Source organism: Salvelinus fontinalis, chromosome 26 (assembly GCF_029448725.1).
Source record: "Salvelinus fontinalis isolate EN_2023a chromosome 26, ASM2944872v1, whole genome shotgun sequence".
Classification (NCBI taxonomy): Eukaryota; Metazoa; Chordata; class Actinopteri; order Salmoniformes; family Salmonidae; genus Salvelinus; species Salvelinus fontinalis.
The window spans coordinates 16,403,919-16,427,319 of NC_074690.1; the positions used below are offsets into that span (position 1 = coordinate 16,403,919).

A 23,401-nucleotide genomic window follows, 5' to 3' on the forward strand; every position below is an offset into this window, starting at 1 on the left:
AATGCTCAACTTTCCTGCTACCCGGATAAAGCACTAAATAAACTTCAGTTAATACTAAATACGGCTGCTAGAATCCTGACTAGAACCAAACAATTTGATCATATTACTCTAGTGCTAGCCTCCCTACACTGGCTTCCTGTTAAGGCAAGGGCTGATTTCAAGGCTTTACTGCTAACCTACAAAGCATTACATGGGCTTGCTCCTACCTATCTTTCCGATTTGGTCCTGCCGTACATACCTACACGTACGCGACAGTCACAAGACGCAGGCCTCCGAATTGTCCCTAGAATTTCTAAGCAAACAGCTGGAGGCAGGGCTTTCTCCTATAGAGCTCCATTTTTATGGAATGGTCTGCCTACCCATGTGAGAGACACAGACTCGGTCTCAACCTTTAAGTCTTTACTGAAGACTCATCTCTTCCGTGGGTCATATGATTGAGTGTAGTCTGGCCCAGGAGTGTGAAGGTGAACGGAAAAGCTCTGGAGCAACGAACCGCACTTGCTGTCTCTGCCTGGCCGGTTCCCCTCTCTCCACTGGGATTCTCTGCCTCTAACCCTATTACAGGGGCTGAGTCACTGGCTTACTGGTGCTTTTTCATGCCGTCCCTAGGAGGGGTGCGTCACTTGAGTGGGTTGAGTCACTGACGTGATCTTCCTGTCTGGGTTGGCGCCCCCTCTTGGGTTGTGCCGTGGCGGAGATCTTTGTGGGCTATACTCGGCCTTGTCCCAGGATGGTAAGTTGGTGGTTGAAGATATCCCTCTAGTGGTGTGGGGGCTGTGCTTTGGAAAAGCAGGTGGGGTTATATCCTGCCTGTTTGGCCCTGTCCGGCGGTATCATCGGATGGGGCCACAGTGTCTCCTGACCCCTCCTGTCTCAGCCTCCAGTATTTATGCTGTAGTAGTTTATGTGTCGGGGGGCTAGGGTCAGTCTGTTATATCTGGAGTACTTCTCCTGTCTTATCCGTTGTCCTGTGTGAATTTAAGTATGCTCTCTCTAATTCTCTCTATCTCTCTTTCTTTCTCTCTCTTGGGGGACCTGAGTCCTAGGACCATGCCTCAGGACTCCCTGGCATGATGACTCCTTGCTGTCCCCAGTCCACCTGGCCGTGCTGCTGCTCCAGTTTCAACTGTTCTGCCTGTGGCTATGGAACCCTGACCTGTTCACCTGACGTGCTACCTGTCCCAGACCTGCTGTTTTCAATTCTCTAGAGACAGCAGGAGCGGTAGAGATACTCTAAATGATCGGCTATGAAAAGCCAACTGACATTTACCCTTGAGGTGCTGACTTGTTGCACCCTCGACAACTACTGTAATTATTATTATTTGACCATGCTGGTCATTTATGAACATTTGAACATCTTGGCCATGTTCTGTTATAATCTCCACCCGGCACAGCCAGAGGAGGACTGGCCACCCCTCATAGCCTGGTTCCTCACAAGGTTTCTTCCTAGGTTTTGGCCTTTCTAGGGAGTGTTTCCTAGCCACCGTGCTTCTACACCTGCATTGCTTGCTGTTTGGGGTTTTAGGCTGGGTTTCTGTACAGCACTTTGAGATATCAGCAGATGTAAGAAGGGCAATATACTGTAAATACATTTGATTTGAAATTATGACAACCACACTTCTGTGAAAAACGGTCCTCTTTACCCCTATTTCACAGTTTTAGTTAAATCAAGTTTCAATAAAAACAAAAGCAATAAACTTGTATTTCTCCTCCAAAAAGGTAACGGTCTATGTGAAACACTATCAGTATAACATCAAATTATGGTTTGCTATTTTTGGTGATAGCTAAATTACACCAACATTTGTAGCTACATTATTTTTCTTATACTCTCTCGGTAGAATATTGTAAATCAAGATAGTAACCCTAACTCTTACCCTTACACTAACCTTAACCATTTTAAATTCCAACTTCAATGGGGAAGGGACATCCCAAGGATCCCAGATAGCACGGCCTGCAGCACAAGTCTATCCGGGAAATCGCTGACCCCCAGTGTGACCCTACAGGATTTCAAACATGGCGGAGGTAGGACGCAAAGTCCAATAAATATTCGGGAAAATAAGAATATTTTTAGGTTTATAGAGTTGATTCTGTCGGGTGCACAGGCCCCAAATGAGAAGCGATAAATATGTACTAAAATACGGAGAAGCGATATACATTTTAAAATATTAAACTTGTCTCATTTCCATAAATTCTATTTTGCAAACTTCAGTTTTAGCGATGACGCCTGGCTAGTTAGCGCGATGGCTATGCTAAGCTAGCTACGTAGCTATTGTTGGGAAAGCTTGGCTGACTAGGAGCGTTAACGTTACCCACTCGAAAAGGATCAAAGTTCATATTTTCGGATGCTATTGCATTTTTTTTGTTGACCTGGTGGTATTCTGCGTACTGAAAGCGACACTATGTAGCTAAGTAATTATGTGATTAGTTAACTGAGGCAGGGAGCTAGCAAATAACGTTAGCTATCTATCATTCAAAGTGTCCACATTGTGAGAGAACAATCCATTTGATTATCGCTCACTTGAAATGTCTGATTTGACTTGTTTCAATGCTGGCCTGATCCTCAGAGGTCTCCTTGTTACAACCAAAAAAAACTACTGTCACTGATATACATTTTTACGTCGGCGTTAGCCAACAAGGAGCCAGTCGGAAGTTTCAGGCGCGCTTTTACTTTGCCTTCCATCCACTACCCTACTAACGTTAGCAGACGGATGATCCGTTTACTGTATCGTAGTTCCTATTTATGTTTTTGTTCAGGCCTTTTGTCTGTAGACGACATTGGCCTCGTCCAGAAAACCGCATAATTTACTGAAAGTATCTCTGAACCGAAAAGTTATAGCAAAGTTACAGCTACGTGTGTTGTACTTGTGTATGTGGTTCTGACTAATCTTGAGTGTTTTGTTTTAGCCCTCCGTTGGGAGTACGGGCCCAGGTAAATACTATTGTGTGTTTTCTAATGAATGTGCCATTTTTTTAATCCTCATTAGAACATTAACATGTATGAAGAAAAATTGGTCTGAACAAATCCCACTGTCATAATAATATTTTCGTTATTAACCATGAAGCACTATATCATCGACTATCTCCTCTTAATTTCCTGGTGTGTTTTTCCTCAGGAGGTTCAGCAGAGGACCGTGAGTTTGATCTTTCAGCAGATATGCTCGTCCACGACTTTGACGACGAACGCACACTGGAAGAGGAGGAGAGGCTCGAGGGAGAGACCAACTTTAGCAATGAGATCGACGACCTTGCCCGGGTGCGTCTAAAAATCATTTCATTTAGTGGTTCGAAAGTTATCCTGGGTTGTATTCATGCACTGGAAGAAGATGAACTGAAACAGGGAGAGACTACCTGAATTTGTCCAAGATGAAACACTTGTTTCTATTTTACGTTGCAAACATTTTTGCTACAGTATTCATGTTCTAATGAATATGGCTCTGTGAACAGTAACCTGTTAGTTATATACAGAACCAGTCAAAAGTTTGGACACACCTACTCATTAAAGGGTTTGTCTTTATTTGTACTATCTTTTACATTGTAGAATAATAGTGAAGACATCAGAACTATGAAACAACACATGGAATCATGTAGTAACCAAAAAAGTGTTAAACAAATCAAAATATTTTATTTTCTTCAAAGTAGACAACCTTTTCCTTGATGACAGTTTTGCACACTCTTTGCACTCTCTCAACCAGCTTCATAAGGTAGTCACTTGGAATGCTTTTCCAACAGTCTTGATGGCGTTCCCACATACTATATGCTGAGCACTTGTTGGCTGCTTTTTCTTCACTCTGCGGTCCAACTCATCCCAAACCATCTCAATTGGGTTGAGGTCAGGTGATTGTGGAGGCCAGGTCATCTGATGCAGCACTTCATCACTCTCCTTGGTCAAATAGCCCTTACACAGCCTGGAGGTGTGTTTTGGGCCATTGTCCTGTAGAAAAACAAATGATAGTCCCATTAAGCGCAAACCATATGGAATGGTGTATCGAATTCTAAATGAATCACAGACAATGTCACCAGCAAAGCACCAACACAGCAAAGCACCAACACTATGCTTCATGGTGGGAATCACATGTGGAGATCATCCATTCACCTACTCTCAGGCATGAAAACTAGTCACTATTCAGTGAAATTCGTGACCTACGTGATTCATGTAGATCCGATGAGAAGTTTTTTTGGGGGGGGGGGTTGGATCACTACTGGCTGTATGCGAACGAGGGATGGCGTTTGGAGCAATACTGGCTGTATCCAAGGCTCAGCCAATCGTTCACATAACAACAGAATGCAGCACTCGACTGAAGAGAGAAGAGACAACCAACTTGCTAGTTACATCATCAGCGTGCGATCTGGAAAGACAGCGGGAGAGTGGAATGGCAGTTTGCCAGTTACAGCAGTGCGTCCCCTGAACGATAACGAAGAGGTAGCGTAAGTGAGAAGCCTGACCACGGAGACGGGGGCTAGAAGGTGATGAAGTGTACTTCATGAGCTGTAACCCGAAAAACAACTGGCATTTGTTACGTTTGTGAGGGAGAAAGTGTGGTGGAACAAGTATTGTTAGCATTGTTAAGTATCTTGCTAGCTGGCTCAAATTCTCCGTTACCTAGCCAGAGAAATGTTGAGCAACATTATCAAATCAAAGTTAATTTGTCACGTGCGCCGAATACAACCGGTGTAGACCTTACAGTGAAATGCTTACTTACAGGCTCTAACCAATAGTGCAAAAAAGGTATTAGGTGAACAATAGGTAGGTAAAGAAATAAAACAACAGTAAAAAGACAGGCTATATACATTAACGAGGCAATAAAGGTAGAGAGGCTACATACAGACACCGGTTAGTTGGGCTGATTGAGGTAGTATGTAGATATGGTTAAAGTGACTATGCATATATGATGAACAGAGAGTAGCAGTAGCGTAAAGAGGGGGTGGTGGGTGGGACACAATGCAGATAGCCCGGTTAGCCAATGTGCGGGAGCACTGGTTGGTCGGCCCAATTGTGGTAGTATGTACATGAGTGTATAGTTAAGGTGACTATGCATATATGATAAACAGAGAGTAGCAGCAGCGTAAAAAGAGGGTTTGGGGGGGGGGCATTTGATTACCTGTTCAGGAGTCTTATGGCTTGGGGGTAAAAACTGTTGAGAAGCCTTTTTGTCCTAGACTTGGCACTCCGGTACCGCTTGCCATGCGGTAGTAGAGAGAACAGTCTATGGCTGGGGTCTTTGACAATTTTTAGGGCCTTCCTCTGACACCGCCTGGTGTAGAGGTCCTGAATGGCAGGCAGCTTAGCCCCAGTGATGTACTGGGCCGTACGCACTACCCTCTGTAGTGCCTTGCGGTCAGAAGCCGAGCAATTGCCGTACCAGGCAGTGATGCAACCAGTCAGGATGCTCTCGATGTTGCAGCTGTAGAACCTTTTGAGGATCTTAGGACCCATGCCATATCTTTTTAGTTTCCTGAGGGGGAATAGGCTTTGTGGTGCTCTCTTCACTACTGTCTTGGTGTGTTTGGACCATTCTAGTTTGTTGGTGATGTGGACACCGAGGTACTTGAAGCTCTCAACCTGCTCCACCACATCCCCGTCGATGAGAATGGGGGTGTGCGTTCTCACATAGGTGTTCCTTTTGTCCAGGTGGGAAAGAGCAGTGTGGAGTGCAATAGAGATTGCATCATCTGGGGATCTGTTTGGGCTGTATGCAAATTGGAGTGGGTCTAGGGTTTTTGGGATAATGGTGTTGATGTGAAACATTACCAACCTTTCAAAGCACTTCATGGCTACCGTCGTGAGTGCTACGGTTCTGTAGTCATTTAGGCAGGTTGCCTTTGTGTTCTTGGGCACAGGGACTATGGTGGTGTGCTTGAAACATGTTGGTATTACAGACTCAATCAGGGACATGTTGAAAATGTCAGTGAAGATGCCCGGAGCACACGTCCTGGTAATCCGTCAGGCCCCACAGACTCGTGTGTTGACCTGTTTAAAGGTCTTACTCACGTCGACCAACTTAACTGATCATATAATTTAGTTTATGGTGTGAAAATTAGCTGGCTAATAAAGTCACACAGCTAACGTTAGCTAGCTAACCTTACAACATCAGATGCGCAAATGTTAGTAACCTGACCAATTCGCTTTAGTATTCACTGGTATACGACTCCATGCCGTATATAATGTTATAATGCGTTAGTTGCTTACCGGACACTGGGAATCTGTGTGAAATGTTAACTAGCTAACAAACTAACTACTATCTGTGAACTAATGTTTTCCCTCTACAGTATGTGGTTAATTTTCGTAATGAGAATTAGGGGAAAATGAGGCATTGCTTGTTAAACAAGTGGATTCAGGGATGAAGTGTAGCTGGAGCTGGTTTAAGCTGGATGCTACCATGTATTCTCTCCCTGAAAGAGATCAATTATGCCAACAAAGGGTATCATGTAAAATATATATTTTGATTTGTATAACACTTTTTTGGTTACTACATGATTCCATATGTGTTATTTCATAGTTTTGATGTTTTCACTATTATTCTACAATGTAGAAAATAGTAAAAAATAAAGAAAAACCCTTGAATGAGTAGGTGTGTCCAAACTTTTGACTGCTACTGTATATATAGACTATTTGAACCCTATTATTGCAAAGTTTTACCAGTGATTTATGTTAGTCTGTTTAAGTGTAATCCACTAAATTCAGTGTGTAACAAAAGGGATTTTTTGTTGTTCCATTTGTGCCATAGGAGGGAGAGATGCCCATTCATGAGTTGTTGAGTATGTACGGATGTGGCGGCGGTTCACCAGCAGATGGAGAGGATGAAGAAGAGGAGGAGGAGGAAGACTTTGAGGACGAAGAGGAGTTGGAGGATGAGGAGGACGAGGAAGAGGACGATCTGGACAATGATGAAAGCAGTAGAAACACTGGCGAGCTGAAGAGGAATAAGGTGGGTGCCATGAATCTCCAGAAATAACAGGATATCAACCAACACAGTCATAAAGAAGGAATGCTTGTTTGCACCTTACTGTTCTAATGTGATTGTTATAAAGCTCCACTACATATTATACAGTTGACACATTCAGTCAGAAATGTGTAGTTGTTGCTGATAGATACATCTAGTCAGCGTTGATGATGATGCCGCTGTTTCATACATGAGTATTGAATGTTGATTTTGTTGTTTTTTAAAGGGTAGGATGTCCAATCAAAACACATCTTTTGACCAATGGGTAATATAATGTTAGTTATATACATAATCTAAAAAAAAAAACAATGGTCCAAACCTCATGTCGTAATCCGTTCAAAAGTGATTGGAGTTTTTAGTCCTGTAGAATGGCCAAAATTGGGGTGACTAAATCAATGGAGGCCAGAAAAACAAATTAGTCAAAAATCAGGAAAATAGCATTGTATCAGGTAGGCTGGATGCTGTGCTACAATTAAGGCTAACTGACAGGCTCACCGTTGAACTCCTCTTTCTTCTCAAACCCAGAGGATATAAAACATTTGAGGTAAGATGGATATCGATTTTGAGACATGACGTAGTATTTTTATATTTTAGTAAACACTTCATATTAATGTTATTATTATTTTTTGTAAAATTTCTCACAAAAACAAGCATATCTCTGTCAACAGAGCTTGCTGCTTATTATCGGATGTAAACTCAGGGGAAAAAAGAAACGCCCTCTCACTGTCAACTGTGTTTATTTTCAGCAAATATTTGGATGAACATAAGATTCAACAACTGAGACATAAATTGAACAAAGGGGGGGGGGGGGGTCAAAATCAAAAGTAACAGTCAGTATCTGGTGTGGCCACCAGCCTCATTAAGTACTGCAGTGAATCTCCTCATGGACTGCACCAGATTTGCCAGTTCTTGCAGTGAGATGTTACCCCACTCTTCCACCAAGGCACCTGCAAGTTCCCGGACATTTCTGGGGGTAATGGCCCTAGCCCTCATCCTCCGATCCAACAGGTCCCAGACATGTTTAATGGGATTGAGATCCGGGCTCTTCGCTGGCCATGGCAGAACACTGACATTCCTGTCTTGCAGGAAATCACGCACAGAATGGGCAGTATGGCTGGTGGCATTGTCATGCTGGAGGGTCATGTCCGGATGAGCCTGCAGGAAGGGCACCACATGAGTGAGGAGGATGTTACAGAGGATGTCTACCCTGTAATGCACAGCGTTGAGATTGCCTGCAATGACAACAAGCTCAGTCCGATGATGCTGTGACACACCGCCCCAGACCATGACGGACCATCCACCTCCAAATTGATCCCGCTCCAGAGTACAGGCCTCGGTGTAATGCTCATTCCTTCGACATAAACACGAATCCGACCATCACCCCATGTGAGACAAAGCCGAGACTCGTCAGTGAAGAGCACTTTTTGCCTGTCCTGTCTGGTCTAGCGACGGTGGAATTGTGCCTGTAGGCAACATTGTTGCCGGTGATATCTGGTCAGGACCTGCCTTACAACACGCCCTCAGTCCAGCCTCTCTCAGCCTATTTTGGACAGTCTGAGCACTGATGGAGGGATTGTGCATTCCTGGTGCAACTCGGACAGTTGTTGTTGCCATCCTGTACCTGTCCCACAGGTGTGATGTTCGGATGTACCGATCCTGTGCAGGTGTTTTCATACGTGGTCTGCCACCGCGAGGACGATTAGGAGTCTGTCCTGTCTCCCTGTAGCACTGTCTTAGGCTTCTCACAGTACGGACATTGCAATATATTGCCCTGGCCACATCTGCAGGCCTCATGCCTCCTTGCAGTATGCCTAAGGCACATTCACGCAGATGAGCAGGGACCCTGGGCATCTTCCTTTTGTGTTTTTCAGAATCAGTAGAAAGGCCTCTTTAGTGTCCTAAGTTTTCATAACTGTGACCTTAATTGCCTACCGTCTGTATGCTTTTAGTGTCTTAACGACCGTTCCACAGGTCCATGTTCATTAATTGTTTATGGCTCATTGAACAAGCATGGGAAACAGTGTTTAAACCCTTTACAATGAAGATCTGTGAAGTTATTTGGAGTTTTATGAATTATCTTTGAACGACAGGGCCCTGGAAAAGGGATGTTTCTTTTTTTGCAGAGTTTATTAGGTTATGAAATCAGACTTTTTGCATATACTGTTAATGATATGTTAGAGATTCAGATCATGAAGAATCATTTTTTGTCTTGGTAAAATGTGTTTTATAACATAAGGAAGGATAAAAAAAAACAAGCTGGCGCCCACCCAGAAAAATTACTTTGTGTGGAGGTCCTGACTAACGGCGAATAAACTATATCATTTATTGCACTCTCCATATATAAACTCCCAGTCATTTATTGGGTAAATCACCAACGTTTCGGCATCACTGCCTTCTTCAATGCCTTTTTTATAGTTTATAACAAAAGGAAGGGAAAGTGTTTTCTCCCACTCTGGGCAGAGTGGGTGGATACCCTGCAAAGGGGCTTCTTTGAATGTACCATTGGGGGAAAACATTGTGTGTAATGCTTTGGGGTGTGTGTGTGTGTGTTCAGACTGAGAGGGTGAAGATCTCGTCAGGAATGGGGAACGAGAACCAGTTGTCCTGCGAGGGCCGCACGCGCTCCGTCAAATCCCACGGCACGGCAGAGCTGATACGCGGATCACAGACGCTCAAGTACTTTGAAAGTATGCACCTTTGCTTCCATCACGAGACACGCTTTTTATATTGGATTGTTTGTGAGATCTTGTTCTACATTGCCTTCAAAAAGTATTCCCTTTGAATTATTCCACATTTTGTTGTTACAGCCTGAATTCAAAATGGACTAAATAGATTTTCAACAATCCACACACAATACCCCATAATGACAAAGTGAGAACATGTTTCTAGAAATGTTGGTAAATGTATTGAAAATGAAGTACATGAAGTACCAGTCAAAAGTTTGGACACACCTACTCATTCAAGGGTTTTTCTTTATTATTTTACTATTTTCTACATTGTACAATAATAGTGAAGACATCAAAACTATGAAATAACACATATGGAATCATGTAGTAACCAAAAAAGTGTTATACAAATCAAAATATATATTTCTTATTTTAGATTCTTCAAAGTAGCCACCCGTTGCCTTGACAGCATTGCAGACTCTTGGCATTCTCTCAACCAGCTTCATGAGGTAGTCACCGGAATGCATTTAAAGTTCATTTGTGGGATTTCTTTCCTTAATGTGTTTGAGACATTTTCAGTTATGTTGTCACAAGGTAGGGTTGGTATACAGAAGATGGCCCTAGTTGGCAAAAGACCAAGTCCATATTATGGCAAGAACAGCTAAAATAAGCAAAGTGAAATGACAATCCATCATGACTTTAAGACATGAAGGTCAGTCAATACGGAAAATGTCAAGAACTTTGAAAGTAACTTCAAGAGCAGTCGCAAAAACCATCAAGCACTATGATGAAACAGGCTCTCATGAGGAAGGAAGACCCAGAGTTACCTCTGCTGCAGAGGATAAGTTCTTTAAAGTTACCAGCCTTAGAAATCGGCAATTAACTCCACCTCAGATTGCACCTCAGAGTTCAAGTAAAACACATCTCAACATCAATTGTTCAGAAGAGACCGCGTGAATCAGGCCTTCATGGTTGAATTGCTGCAAAGACACCACTACTAAAGGACACCAATAATAAGAAGAGACTTGATGGGACGAAGACACATGAGCAATGGCCATTAGACCGGTGGAAATCTGTCCTTTGGTCTGATGAGTCCAAATTTGAGATTTTTGGTTTCAACCGCCTGGTCTTTGTGAGACGCAGAGTAGGTGAACGGATGATCTCCACGTGTGGTTCCCACCGTGAAGCATGGAGGTGGAGGTGTGGGGGTACTTTGCTGATGACACTGTCTGCCTTGAATTTTAAATACAATTACAAACTTAACCAGCATGGCTACCACAGCATTCTGCAACTATACGCCTTCCCATCTGGTTTGGGCTAGGTCCCACTATCATTTGTTTTTCAACAGGACAATGACCTAAAACACACCTCCAGGCTGTATATGGGCTATTTGACCAAGAAAGAGAGTGATGGAGTGCTGCATCAGATGACTTGGCCTCCACAATCACCTGACCTCAAACCAATTGAGACAGTTTGGGATGAGTTGGACCGCAGAGTGAAGGAAAAGCAGCCAACATGTGCTTAGCATATGTTGGAACTCCTTCAAGACTGTTGAAAATGCATTCCAGGTGACTACTTCATGAAGCTGGTTGAGAGAATGCCAAGAGTGTGCAAGGCTGTCATCAAGGTAAAGGGTGGCTACTTTGAAAAATCAAAAATATATTTGTTTAACACTTTTTGGGGGATTCTACATTATATATTCCATATGTGTAATTTCATAGTTTTGATGTCTTCACTATTATAATACAATGTAGAAACTAGTAAAAATAAAGACAAACCCTTGAATGAGTAGGTGTGTACAAACTTTTGACTGGTACTATAAGTATTCACTCCCCTTACTCTGTACATGTTAGAATCACCTTTGGCAGTGATTGCAGCTAAGAGTCTTTTGGGGTCTCTAAGAGCTTTGTACACACGGATTGTACAGTATTTGCACATTATTATTTTAAAAATTCTTCAAGCTCCGTCAAGTTGGTTGTTGATCATTGCTAGAAATCCATTTTCAAGTCTTGCTATAGATTTTCAAGACATTTTAAGTCAAAACTGTAACAATTAGGCCACTCGGGAACATTCAATGTCATCTTGGTATGCAACTCCGGTGTATATTTGGCCTTTGGTTTTAGGTTATTGACCTGCTGAAAGGTGAATTTTTCTACCAGAGTCTGTTGGAAAGCAGACTGAAACAGGTTCTCCTCTAGGATTTTGCCTGTGCTTAGCTCTGTTCCGTTTCTTTTTATCCTAGAAAACTCCCTAGTCCTTGCTGATGACAAGCATACCTATAACATGATGCAGCCACCACTATGCTTGAAAATATGGAGAGTGGTACTCCGTGATGATGTTAGATTTTCCCCAAACATGACGCTTTGTATTCAGGACATAAAGTACATTTTTGTGCCACATTTTTTTGCAGTTTTACTGTAGTGCCTTATTGCAAACATGATGCATGTTTTGGAATATTTTTTATTCTGTATATTATTCCTTTTCACTCATGTAGGTTAGTATTGTGGAGTTACTATAGTGTTGCTGATCCATCCTCAGTTTTCTCCTATCACAGCCATTAAACTATGTAACATGTTTTAAAGTCACTATTGGCCTCATGGTGAAATCCCTGAGCGATTTCCTTCCTCTTCGGCAACTGAGTTAGGATGGACGTCTATCTTTGTAGTGACTGGATGTATTGATACTCCATCCAAAGTGTAATCAATAACTTTACTATGCTCAAAGGGATATTCAATGTCTGCTTTATTTTTCTTTACTCATCTCCCTGGTCTTTGTATTTGAATCGGTGTTTGAAATTCACTGCTTGACTGAGGGACCTTAGATGATTTGATGTGTCGGGTACAGAGATGAGGTAGTCATTCAAAAATAATGTTAAACACTTATTGCACACAGTGACTCCATGCAACTTATGTGAATTCTTAAGCCGATTTTTCTTCACTCCTGAACTTATTCAAGATTACTGTAACAAAGGGATTGAATACTTATTGACTCCAGACATTTCAGCTTTTCATTTGTTATTCATTTGTAAAAGAAATCTAAACATAATTCCACTTTGACATTATGGGGTATTGTGTGTTAGCCATTGACACAATTTAAATTTAAGCCATTTAAAATTCAGGCTGTAAGACAACAAAATGTGGAAAAAGTCAAAGGGTGTGAATACTTTCTGAAGGCACTTTATGCATTTTAACCCAGTGGTTGAAAATGAGAACTGATGTGTGGAAAAGGTGACAGAGTCAAACTGCCAAATGTTGTTTCAGATAAGGATGCAGAAGAAGAGTCAGAAGAAGATGAAAATTATGTCCCTTCTGAGGATTGGAAAAAGGTAAATATATTGTTTAATCATTCGTTAGATATGGTAGTTCCAGTGGCGATTTTTAGCATGTAAATCTCGATGTGGCGAACTCAACTTTTTGTTTTTAGATGCATGCCAGCAAAGCCACTACACCAATGTTCCCACCTAATTTTTTTCGGGCACTGAGCAAATTTCAGATCTACTGACGGCAAACTTAAACGTTGTGAAAATCCTGTGGAACTTCCAGTGCGCGTTTACTGTGAACACTGAGGCTGTACCTGCTTTAAGTTAGTTTTAACAGTGGTCAAGTAGGCTACTGTGGTTATTTGATCATAATGTAGGTCTACCAGAGTGGCCTACTATTAAAAAACGATGACCTGATGCCTCATGGAATACAGTACGACAAAAGGAGTCTGTATTGAAAACATTCCGACGGCAATCCCTAGCTGCTGGGCTTGCTAAGGCCTTGCCCTGGGGGTCTGCTGTACTGTTGTTACTCTGGACTTAACCTAACACACCTGAAACCAATAATGAATGTTTCTCTAAGCTGAGTGGGGTGTGTTGGTTAGAGCGATACAGGGCTGTGGACCCCTAGAGACAGGATGGGGCAACTCCTCTATATTGTGTTCAAGTAAAAAGATCTCTACAGTACCATGAGATAACAACACAATGTAACTCCAAGTCAATCACACTTCTGTGAAATCAAACTGTCCACTTAGGAAGCAACACTGATTGACAATAAATTTCACATGCTGTTGTGCAAATGGAATAGACAAAAGGTGGAAATTATAGGCAATTAGCAAGACACCCCCAATAAAGGAGTGATTCTGCAGGTGCTGACCACAGACCACTTCTCAGTTCCTATGCTTCCTGGCTGATGTTTTGGTCACTTTTGAAAACTGGCGGTGCTTTCACTCTAGTGGTAGCATAAGACGGAGTCTACAACCCACACAAGTGGCTCAGGTAGTGCAGCTCATCCAGGATGGCACATCAATGCGAGCTGTGGCAAAAAGGTTTGCTGTGTCTGTCAGCATAGTGTCCAGAGCATGGAGGCGCTACCAGGAGACAGGCCAGTACATCAGGAGATGTGGAGGAGGCCGTAGGAGGGCAACAACCCAGCAGCAGGACTGCTACCTCCGCCTTTGTGCAAGGAGGAGCACTGCCAGAGCCCTGCAATATGACCTCCAGTCCCCCCCCCCCACTTCTAAAACCAAAGTTGCTCCCCTCCTGCATCTGACGGTCAGTCTTAGCAGAGGGAGAGGGCAGCATCCCTCCACTCTCCTTTTCCTCCACTGACACTGACCATAGAGGGACACCGTCTTCCAGTTGTGGTGAAACTTTCTGCCTCATGCAAAAGTCATGGTTTTGAAATCTCAAGTATCACATTTGCTGTAGCCTTCTTTTATGCCTGCTACATTACTGCAGACACGCTAATCTGAGCCATCCGATTGGCCAGCGTTGGTTCTCTAGTGCACTTGATTTGCTCTCCGGGCCGGCCGAGAAGGCAGAGTTTGTACATTTGACACATGAAATGGTTCAAAATGGCAATAGTTGCTTACCAGGTGCGCAGGGCAGCTGAATCGGATGCACCTACCGAAAACAGCCCGAGACACATACAAATAGGAACACAAGGCTTTATCGTTGTTTGTTTTTACAGAAATGTTTGGCTATCGACTAGGAATGCCTTGGAGATCGAACAGTTGGTGTCCACTGCTCTAGAAAGTTGTGTGAAGTTCAATCTCGTGCTTCTCTATGAGCTAATACAGTTGAAGTCGGAAGTTTACATACACCTTAGCCAAATACATTTAAACTCAGTTTTTCTGTCCTGTCATTTAATCCTAGTAAAAATTCCCTGTCTTAGGTCAGTTAGGATCACCACTTTATTTTAAGAATGTGTAATGTCAGAATAATAGTAGAGAGAAGGATTTCTTTCAGCTTTTATTTCTTTCATCACATTCCCAGTGGGTCAGAAGTTTACACACACACACACACACACACACACACACAATTAGTATTTGGTAGCATTGCCTTTTAAATTGTTTAACTTGGGTCAAATGTTTCGGGTACCCTTCCACAAGCTTCCCACAATAAGTGGGGTGAATTTTGGCCCATTCCTCCTGACAGAGCCGGTGTAACTGAGTCAGGTTTGTAGCCCTCCCTGCTCGCACACGCTTTTTCAGTTCTGCCCACAAATTTTCTATAGGATTGAGGTCAGGGCTTTGTGATGGCCACTCCAATACCTTAACTTTGTTGTCCTTAAGCCATTTTGCCGCAACTTTGGAAGTATGCTTGGGGTCATTGTCAGTTGGAAGACCCATTTGCAACCAAGCTTTAACTTGCTGACTGATGTCTTGAGATGTTGCTTCGATATAGCCACATAATTGTCCTTCCTCATGATGCCATGTATTTTGTGAAGTGCACCAGTCCCTCCTGCAGCAAAGCACCCCCACAACATGATGCTGCCACCCTTGTACTTCATGGTTGGGATGGGGTTCTTTGGCTTGCACGCCTCCCCCTTTTTCCTCCAAACATAACGATGGTCATTATGGCCAAACAGTTCTATTTTTGTTTCATCAGACAAGAGGACATTTGTCCAAAAAGTACGATCATTGTCCCCATGTGCAGTTGCAAACTGTAGTCGGTTGCTTTTTTAGGGTGGTTTTGGAGCAGTGGCTTCTTCCTTGCTGAGCGGCCTTTCTGGTTATGTCAATATAGGACTCGTTTTACTGTAGATATAGATACTTCTGTACTCGTTTCCTCCAGCATCTTCACAAGGTCCTTTGCTGTTGTTCTGTTGAAATACATCCACAGGTACACCTCCAATTGACTCAAATAATGTGAATTAGCTTATCAGAAGCTTCTAAAGCCATGACATCATTTTATGGAATTTTCCAAGCTGTTTAAAGGCACAGTCAACTTAGTGTATGTAAACTTCTGACCCACTGGAATTGTGATGCAGTGAATTATAAGTGAAATAATCTGTCTGTAAACAATTGTTGGAGAAATGACTTGTGTCATACACAAAGTAGATGTCCTAACTGACTTGCCAAATCTATAGTTTGCTAACAAGAAATTTGTGGAGTGGTTTAAAAACAAGTTTTAATGACTCCAACCTAAGTGTATGTAAACTTCCAACCTGCGTGCCCGTGGGCAGATTAGAGGGAACATTGCATGACACAACACTAAACAATACAGTATTTGCACTTTAACGGTGACACATGTTGCCCACAAACTGTTAGGGCCTACATAAAGCTGTCCCAACAGCGGAGCTTTCTTTTCAGCACCATGGAGTGAATTCTTACCACTGTTACACCTGGCTATCAGCGGAGCCTTGTCTGGCAGCGAAACAGTTCATTCAGCCTCATTTACTGCATTTAATAAAAGATAGCTGATTTGGCTGACTGGCTTAATGATATATGGTTTCTACTGACTCCTTGTGGATTTGTGTAACTCGGTAAAAAACGCATTCTCTTTCAATTATAATGAATGTCGACATGAGTTTTGACTTTTGAACAATACACAAACATTACATTTATTTTTCAGTCGATTCATAATGTTTGTTCTTGTCATTAACACTTACAGTACCAGTCCAAAATTTGGACACACCTACTCATTCCAGGCTTTTTCTTTATTTTTTACAATTTTCTACATTGTAGAATAACAAGGCACACCTGTTAATTGAAATGCGTTCCAGGTGACTACCTCATTAAGCTGGTTGAGAGAATGCCAAGAGTGAGCAAAGCTGTCAAGGCAAAGGGTGGCTACTTTGAAGAATCTCAAATATATTTCTTTAGCACTTTATTCGTTTTGATGTCTTCACTATTATTCTACAATGTAAAAAAATAAATAAATAAAAACCCTTGAATGAGGTAGGTGTGTCCAAATGTTTGACTGGTACTGTAGCTCTTAATTATAAGCAAGTGCAAGCAAAACGAGCTGCGACGAGGTAGGCCATCGTTCAGCACTTTCAAAATGGACGCCGACCAGAGATTCAGATGGGTGTTCAGATAAATTCAGCAAGATGTTGAGACCTAAACTTTACTTTAAGACACCACAGAGGAAGAGCGCAAGAAAGATGCGGATAGCCTACCATTAACTATTTTATTAGGGCTATGTTGTTAAAAAAAAAAAAAAAGGAAAATACAATTACGAGGATACACTAATAGACAGAATACCAACGCACAGACAGCGTATTGCGCCAACAAAACAACTCTTGCATTGTCAACTGGAATTACACGGGTCTACTAAACTTTTTGTAGAAGAATAATTACAAAAAAATGAATGTGAAGAGACTGTCACATTATATGGCATCCCCTCGTGGAGAAAAGCGCATGAGCAAATTAAGAAACAATGAAATGCATCATTCCAACATGACCTAAAAAGATAAATAAGATACTGATTAAGATATTAATGAGCATGTGAAGCCGGACATAGTCGATATGCCTATTTATTCAGCCCTTTTGAAATGGACAGCGAAGGAATTCAGAACATGGGCCAGTATTCTGTATACAGTATTCTCCCTGTACACCAAGTCAGAACCAATAGGATAAATAACGGCAGCATATAAGCAGACAATGAAAGCTCTTACAATATTCGATGATGACATTTCTCGAAAACAGGTTATAGGGCTACATGTTCAACCACCAAGTCAGAACAGTAAGCTAAGTCCTGAGGGGGTGCAGGACCAAATTCTTAGGGTGAAACGCATGGTCTACTAACAGCTTACTACACAACATACACTTAGTATTACTTTCTTAGCTACAGTATACATATCTCCCTGGCATATTACACCATTGATGCAGCAGTATACAAGACATAGTTTTGGACTCACTTTTTATGGCCCATAGTGTGAATGTTTGTTATTTTAAGCTTGGAAAAGAGATCGTTTCAGACCAATGTTTTAAATCCTTCAACCCAGACTTGGACCACACACCCTCTCCACCAAATAGCAGGCAGGGGAAGCACAATAGTTATTGCTTTGTAATGCTTGCAGTTAGCCACTGATTCCTTGCAAACCACTCATTGTTGAATTAGCTATTTCCAACTTGTGTAATGTTTATGGTCGATGAGCACCGGGCCGTTTTATCTATAATGAACAAAAATATAAATGCAAAGTATTGGTCCCGTGCTTCATGAGCTGAAATGAAAGATCCCCGAAATGTTCCAAGCTTATTTTTGTCAAATTTTGTGCCGAAATTTGTTTACATCCCTGTTAGTGATATTTTATACTTTGCCAAAATAATCCATCCACCTGAACAGTGTGGCATATCAATAAGCTGATTAAACAGCATGATCATTACACAGGTGCACCTCGTGCTGGGGACAATAAAATGCCGCTCTAAAATGTGCAGTTGTGTGACAACAAAAAAATGCTACAGATGTCTCAAGTTTTGAGGGAGCGTGCAATTGGCATGCTGACTGCAGGAATGTTCACCAGAGCTGTTGCCAGAGAATTGAATGTTCCTTTCTCTACCATAAGCCACCTCCACCCTCGTTTTAGAGAATTTGGCAGTACGTCCAACTGGCCTCACAACCGCAGACCACGTGTAACCACAACAACCCAGGACCTCCACACCCGGCTTCTTCACCTGCGGAATCGTCTGAGACCAGCCAATATTTCTGTCTGTAATGAAAATCTTTTTGTTTGGAAAAAGGTGGGCCTATGCCCACCCAAGGCTGCACCCCTGCTCATGGATTAGGGCATAATGAATTTATTTCAAATTACTGTTTTCCTTATATGAACCGTAACTCAGTAAAATTGTTGCATGTTGTGTCCATCTTTTTTGGATTTGCCAGTAGATTGTCGACGTGATTCATGATGACTGCTTGTTTAACTTGCTAGCTATCAAAACTACGGTAGATATTACGTGACTTTATATCATTTTATCTGTGGCCAATGACGGTGAGCCACCTTGGACGGGCATGTAATGTAAATCTATGGCAGCACCCAAAGGGGCTTGAACTGCCTAGCTCTCCCTGTAGATTCTGCAGTGATGTAGTGTGCCCATGGGTGACAGAACATTGAGCGAATCACGGGTGCAACTAGAGAAGATTACCAACGCCTACGCTGTGTGTTTTCGCTGGCTGCCCCTCCAACACAGAAAGCACTGAGCTAGGCTGAAACACCTGCATTTTGGTGCTGCTTTACTCAAGAGACCATGTTTGTATGCGGCTATATTAACTCAAGGGATTATTTCATTTTAGCTAAACAAGTGGGGCGCTGCCCTGAATGATGGGTCGCAACTGGGTAGTTCTAGCCTTAAAGACATGGTATTCATTTGAAGCACACTTTTGACTTGTGAAACTAAATAAAGTCTGTGTTTTGATCTGGACAGGAAATCATGGTTGGGTCCATGTATCAGGCTGAAACACCGCCTGGCCTTTGTAAATATAAAGACTATGAGAAAGGTAAGGCATTCTGTTTGCAATTGCGATGCACTAATTAAGTTGAATTGAAAAATACCTTCCAATCACAGAGGTAAATAGGAAATAAAATGTCTTTCTCTCTGCTTTCCCCCCTCTCGCTCCTTTTTCCTCTCCTTCCAGTATATGAAAACGATGACCAGCTTTTATGGGATCCCGAGTTCCTTCCCGAGGGCAAGGTTGTGGAGTTTTTATCTCAGGCGTCAACACGAACAGGAGAGGAGAAAGGAGTGGATGCCATCCCCGAGGGATCCCATATCAAAGACAATGAGCAGGTATGAAGACCACCACAGTCGAGCAGATCAGTGTTCAAACAGACTGGCGTCCAGAGTTGTGTTCAGTTAGCCTGGAGGCAGTTTGTTAATGCAATATTGGCTCAGAAATTGTGCGACGGGTTTGATTGGTTCTCTCTCAGGTTTGTTTCTTTCCTCGGGGGTTGAGAGCACATAGTTTTGGATTTGAAAATCCCACCATTGTAATGGAAGAGGGTGGCGCTCGGGGGGGGGGGGGGGGGGGGGGGGGGGCTTTGTGTGGCTGTCGGTGTTCGAGTGAGAAAGACAGAGGAGAGTCAACCAGTAAAAGCACAGCGCCCTTTATTGTTGACACATTGTGCCGCATTATCAAAGAGCCATTCCAGACTCTGAAGTCAGGATGACTTTGAGGGTTAGGTATTACTTGTTTTCATATCTAGTACCTCCATATTTCACTGTTTCAAAATGCCACCTGCTGAACACAAGCCATTACCATAAAGACTGTAGTATGCACTTTTGTCTGTAACCGTCTTCTTTACAATTTCAATGTTGTCTTTCCACAGGCACTTTATGAGTTGGTCAGGTGTGAATTTGACACCGAGGAAGCTTTAAGAAGACTGAAGTTTAATGTGAAGGCAGCTAGAGGTAACACCTGCAGAGAACTAGTGTTGACCTTCGCTCTTGATTTCACTCATATCTGGCATATTTTCTCTCTATCTAACCAGTCATGTTTGGTGTATTTGAACTATTTTGATGATAAAAGCTGTCCTTGACTTATATGGGTCCTGGCTTGTGTGTGTGTGTGTTGTTGATGGCGTCCGGGACCTGTAACATGGTCGTAGTTGTATTATATTTTATGTGAACGGAGCAGTGGTTGTGGTACTTAATAACCCTTTGCCCTCTGTCGCAGAAGAGCTGTCTGTGTGGACAGAAGACGAATGTAGATATTTTGAGCAAGGACTAAAAGGTTATGGGAAAGACTTTCATTCAATACAAGCCAACAAGGTAAGCTATGTCTATCTTATACAGTGTTTCCCCTATATTAACTTAGCAGCGGCAGGCCTCCGAAGCTAAATCATTGCCGCCACTCCAAAATATATGTCAAACATACAGTGCATTCGGAAAGTTTTCAGACCCCTTGACTTTTTCTACATTTTGTTACGTTACAGCCTTATTCTAAAATAAAAATTTCCTCATCAATCTACACACAATACCCTATAATGATTAATAAAAAACAGAAATACCTTATTTACGTAAGTATTCAGACCCTTTGCTATGAGACTCGTAATTGAGCTCAGGTGCATTCTGTTTCCATTGATCATCCTTGAGATGTTTCTACAACTTGATTGGAGTCTATGATTTAGAAAGGCACACACCTGTTTATATAAGGTCCCACAGTTGACAGTGCATGTCAGAGCAAAAACCAAGCCATGAGGTTGAAGAAATTGAGCGCTGAGACAGGATTGAATCGAGGCACAGATCTGGGGAAGGGTACCAAAATATGTCTGCAGCATTCAAGGTCCCCACGAACACAGTTGCCTTCATCATTCGTAAATGGAAGAAGTTTGGAACCACCAAGACTCTTCCTAGAGCTGTCCGCCTGCCAAACTGAGAAATCAGGGGAGAAGGGCCTTGGTCAGGGAAGGTGACCATGAACCCAATGGTCAGTTTGACAGAGCTCGAGGGTTCCTCTGTGGAGATGGGAGAACCTTCCAGAAGGACAACCATCACTGTAGCACTCCACTAATAAGCCCTTTATGGTAGAGCGACAAGACGGAAGACACTCCTCAGTAAAAAGCACATGACAGCCCGCTTGGAGTTTGCTAAAAGGCACCTAAATGATTCTGACTATGAGAAATAAGATTCTCTGGTCTGATGAAACCAAGATTGAACTCCTAGGCTTGAAAGCCAAGCGTCACGTCTGTAGGAAACCTGGCACCATCCCTACAGTGAAGCATGGTGGTGGCAGCATCATGCTGTGGGGAGGTTTTTCAGTGGCAGGTACTGGGAGACTAGTCAGGATCGAGGGAAAGATGAATGGAGCTAAGTACAGAGAGATCTTTGATGAAAACCTGCTCCAGAGCGCTCATAACCTCAGACTGGGGGCGAAGGTTCACCTTCCAACAGGACAACAACCCTAAGCACACAGCCAAGACAATACAGGAGTGGCTATGGGGGCAAGTCTGAATGTCCTTGAGTGGCATAGCCAGAGTCCGGACTTGAACCTGATCGAACATCTCTGGAAAGACCTGAAAATAGCTGTGCAGCGACGCTCCCCATCCAACCTGACAGAGCTTGAGAGGATCTGCAGAGAACAATGGGAGGAACTCCACAAGTACATGTATGCCAAGTAGAGGTCGACTAATTTACAGATTTAATTGGCCAATTAAAAAAAATATATATATGTATTTGTAATAATGACAATTACAACAATACTGAATGAACAATGAACACTTTTATTTTAACTTAATATGAAGCATGTTCAATTTGGTTTAAATAATGCAAAAACATGTTGACTGTACCTACCTTTTGAAATGTGGTTACAGGATTTAGGGAATGTAACACATATGGAAAAGATTATATGCAATACCTCCAATAGAAGTCCAATGTTTTACAGAATATGGCAGCCGATACTGGATAAATGGTCTAGTCCCACTTCATAATTGGTTTGATGATCTGCTGCTACTCTGTGCTGTACTCCACTCAATATTTATTTTTGGCCCAACTACACTGCTTGTAATTACTATATGCTGTCTTCTTATACGTGTACCACCTAATAGGATTTAGTTTTATTTTGTGTATGTGTGAGTTCAGTTTTGTTTTGTCCTCTAAATTGGCCATCCCATTCAACAGTGCAGTGAATGTCAATGTTTGTATCGCTGTCTTTTTAAAATTTATTTTTTATTGGAAAATAATAAGCATATTATAAACAAACAAATAAATAATGCAAAAACAGTGTTGGAGAAGAAAGTAAAAGTGCAATATGTGCCATGTAAAAAAGCTAATGTTTAAGTTCCTTGCTCAGAACATGAGAACATATGAAAGCTGGTAGTTCCTTTTAACATGAGTCTTCAATAATACCATTTAAGAAGTTGTAGGGTGTAGTTATTATAGGAATTATGACGCGTGAACTATTTCTCTATACCATTTGCATTTCATATACCTTTGACTATTGGATGTTCTTATAGGCACTTTACTATTGCCAGCCTAATCTCGGGAGTTGATAAGCTTGAAGTCATAAACAGCGCTGTGCTTCAGGCATTGCTAAGAGTTGCTGGCAAACGCAGTAAAGTGCTGTTTGAATGAATGCTTACGAGCCTGCTGCTGCCTACCATCGCTCAGTCAGACGGCTCTATCAAATCATAGACTTAATTATAATACACTGCTCAAAAAAATAAAGGGAACACTTAAACAACACAATGTAACTCCAAGTCAATCACACTTCTGTGAAATCAAACTGTCCACTTAGGAAGCAACACTGATTGACAATAAATTTCACATGCTGTTGTGCAAATGGAATAGACAAAAGGTGGAAATTATAGGCAATTAGCAAGACACCCCCAATAAAGGAGTGATTCTGCAGGTGGTGACCACAGACCACTTCTCAGTTCCTATGCTTCCTGGCTGATGTTTTGGTCACTTTTGAATGCTGGCGGTGCTCTCACTCTAGTGGTAGCATGAGACGGAGTCTACAACCCACACAAGTGGCTGGCTCAGGTAGTGGCTCAGGTAGTGCAGTTCATCCAGGATGGCACATCAATGCGAACTGTGGCAAGAAGGTTTGCTGTGTCTGTCAGTGTAGTGTCCAGAGCATGCAGGCGCTAC

At 42.3% G+C, this 23,401-nt stretch overlaps 1 protein-coding gene across 3 annotated transcripts in view; it reads left to right on the forward strand.

The window, feature by feature from the left end:
• Positions 1–1,912: 1,912 nt before the first annotated feature.
• LOC129823735 (mesoderm induction early response protein 1-like) overlaps positions 1,913–23,401 on the forward strand; it is a 31,441-nt gene continuing 9,952 nt past the window's right edge. The window contains exons 1-10 of one of the 3 annotated variants that reach the window (XM_055882688.1): positions 1,913–2,022; positions 2,905–2,929; positions 3,114–3,253; positions 6,726–6,926; positions 9,496–9,628; positions 12,868–12,932; positions 19,238–19,310; positions 19,449–19,600; positions 20,140–20,221; positions 20,490–20,581. In XM_055882688.1, the coding sequence (XP_055738663.1) occupies positions 2,014–2,022; positions 2,905–2,929; positions 3,114–3,253; positions 6,726–6,926; positions 9,496–9,628; positions 12,868–12,932; positions 19,238–19,310; positions 19,449–19,600; positions 20,140–20,221; positions 20,490–20,581 (972 nt within the window). In that variant the 5' untranslated portion in view covers positions 1,913–2,013. Of the gene's footprint in view, positions 2,023–2,904; positions 2,930–3,113; positions 3,254–6,725; positions 6,927–9,495; positions 9,629–12,867; positions 12,933–19,237; positions 19,311–19,448; positions 19,601–20,139; positions 20,222–20,486; positions 20,582–23,401 lie in introns of all 3 variants that reach the window. The other 2 variants (XM_055882689.1, XM_055882687.1) reach the window with 2 other exon arrangements.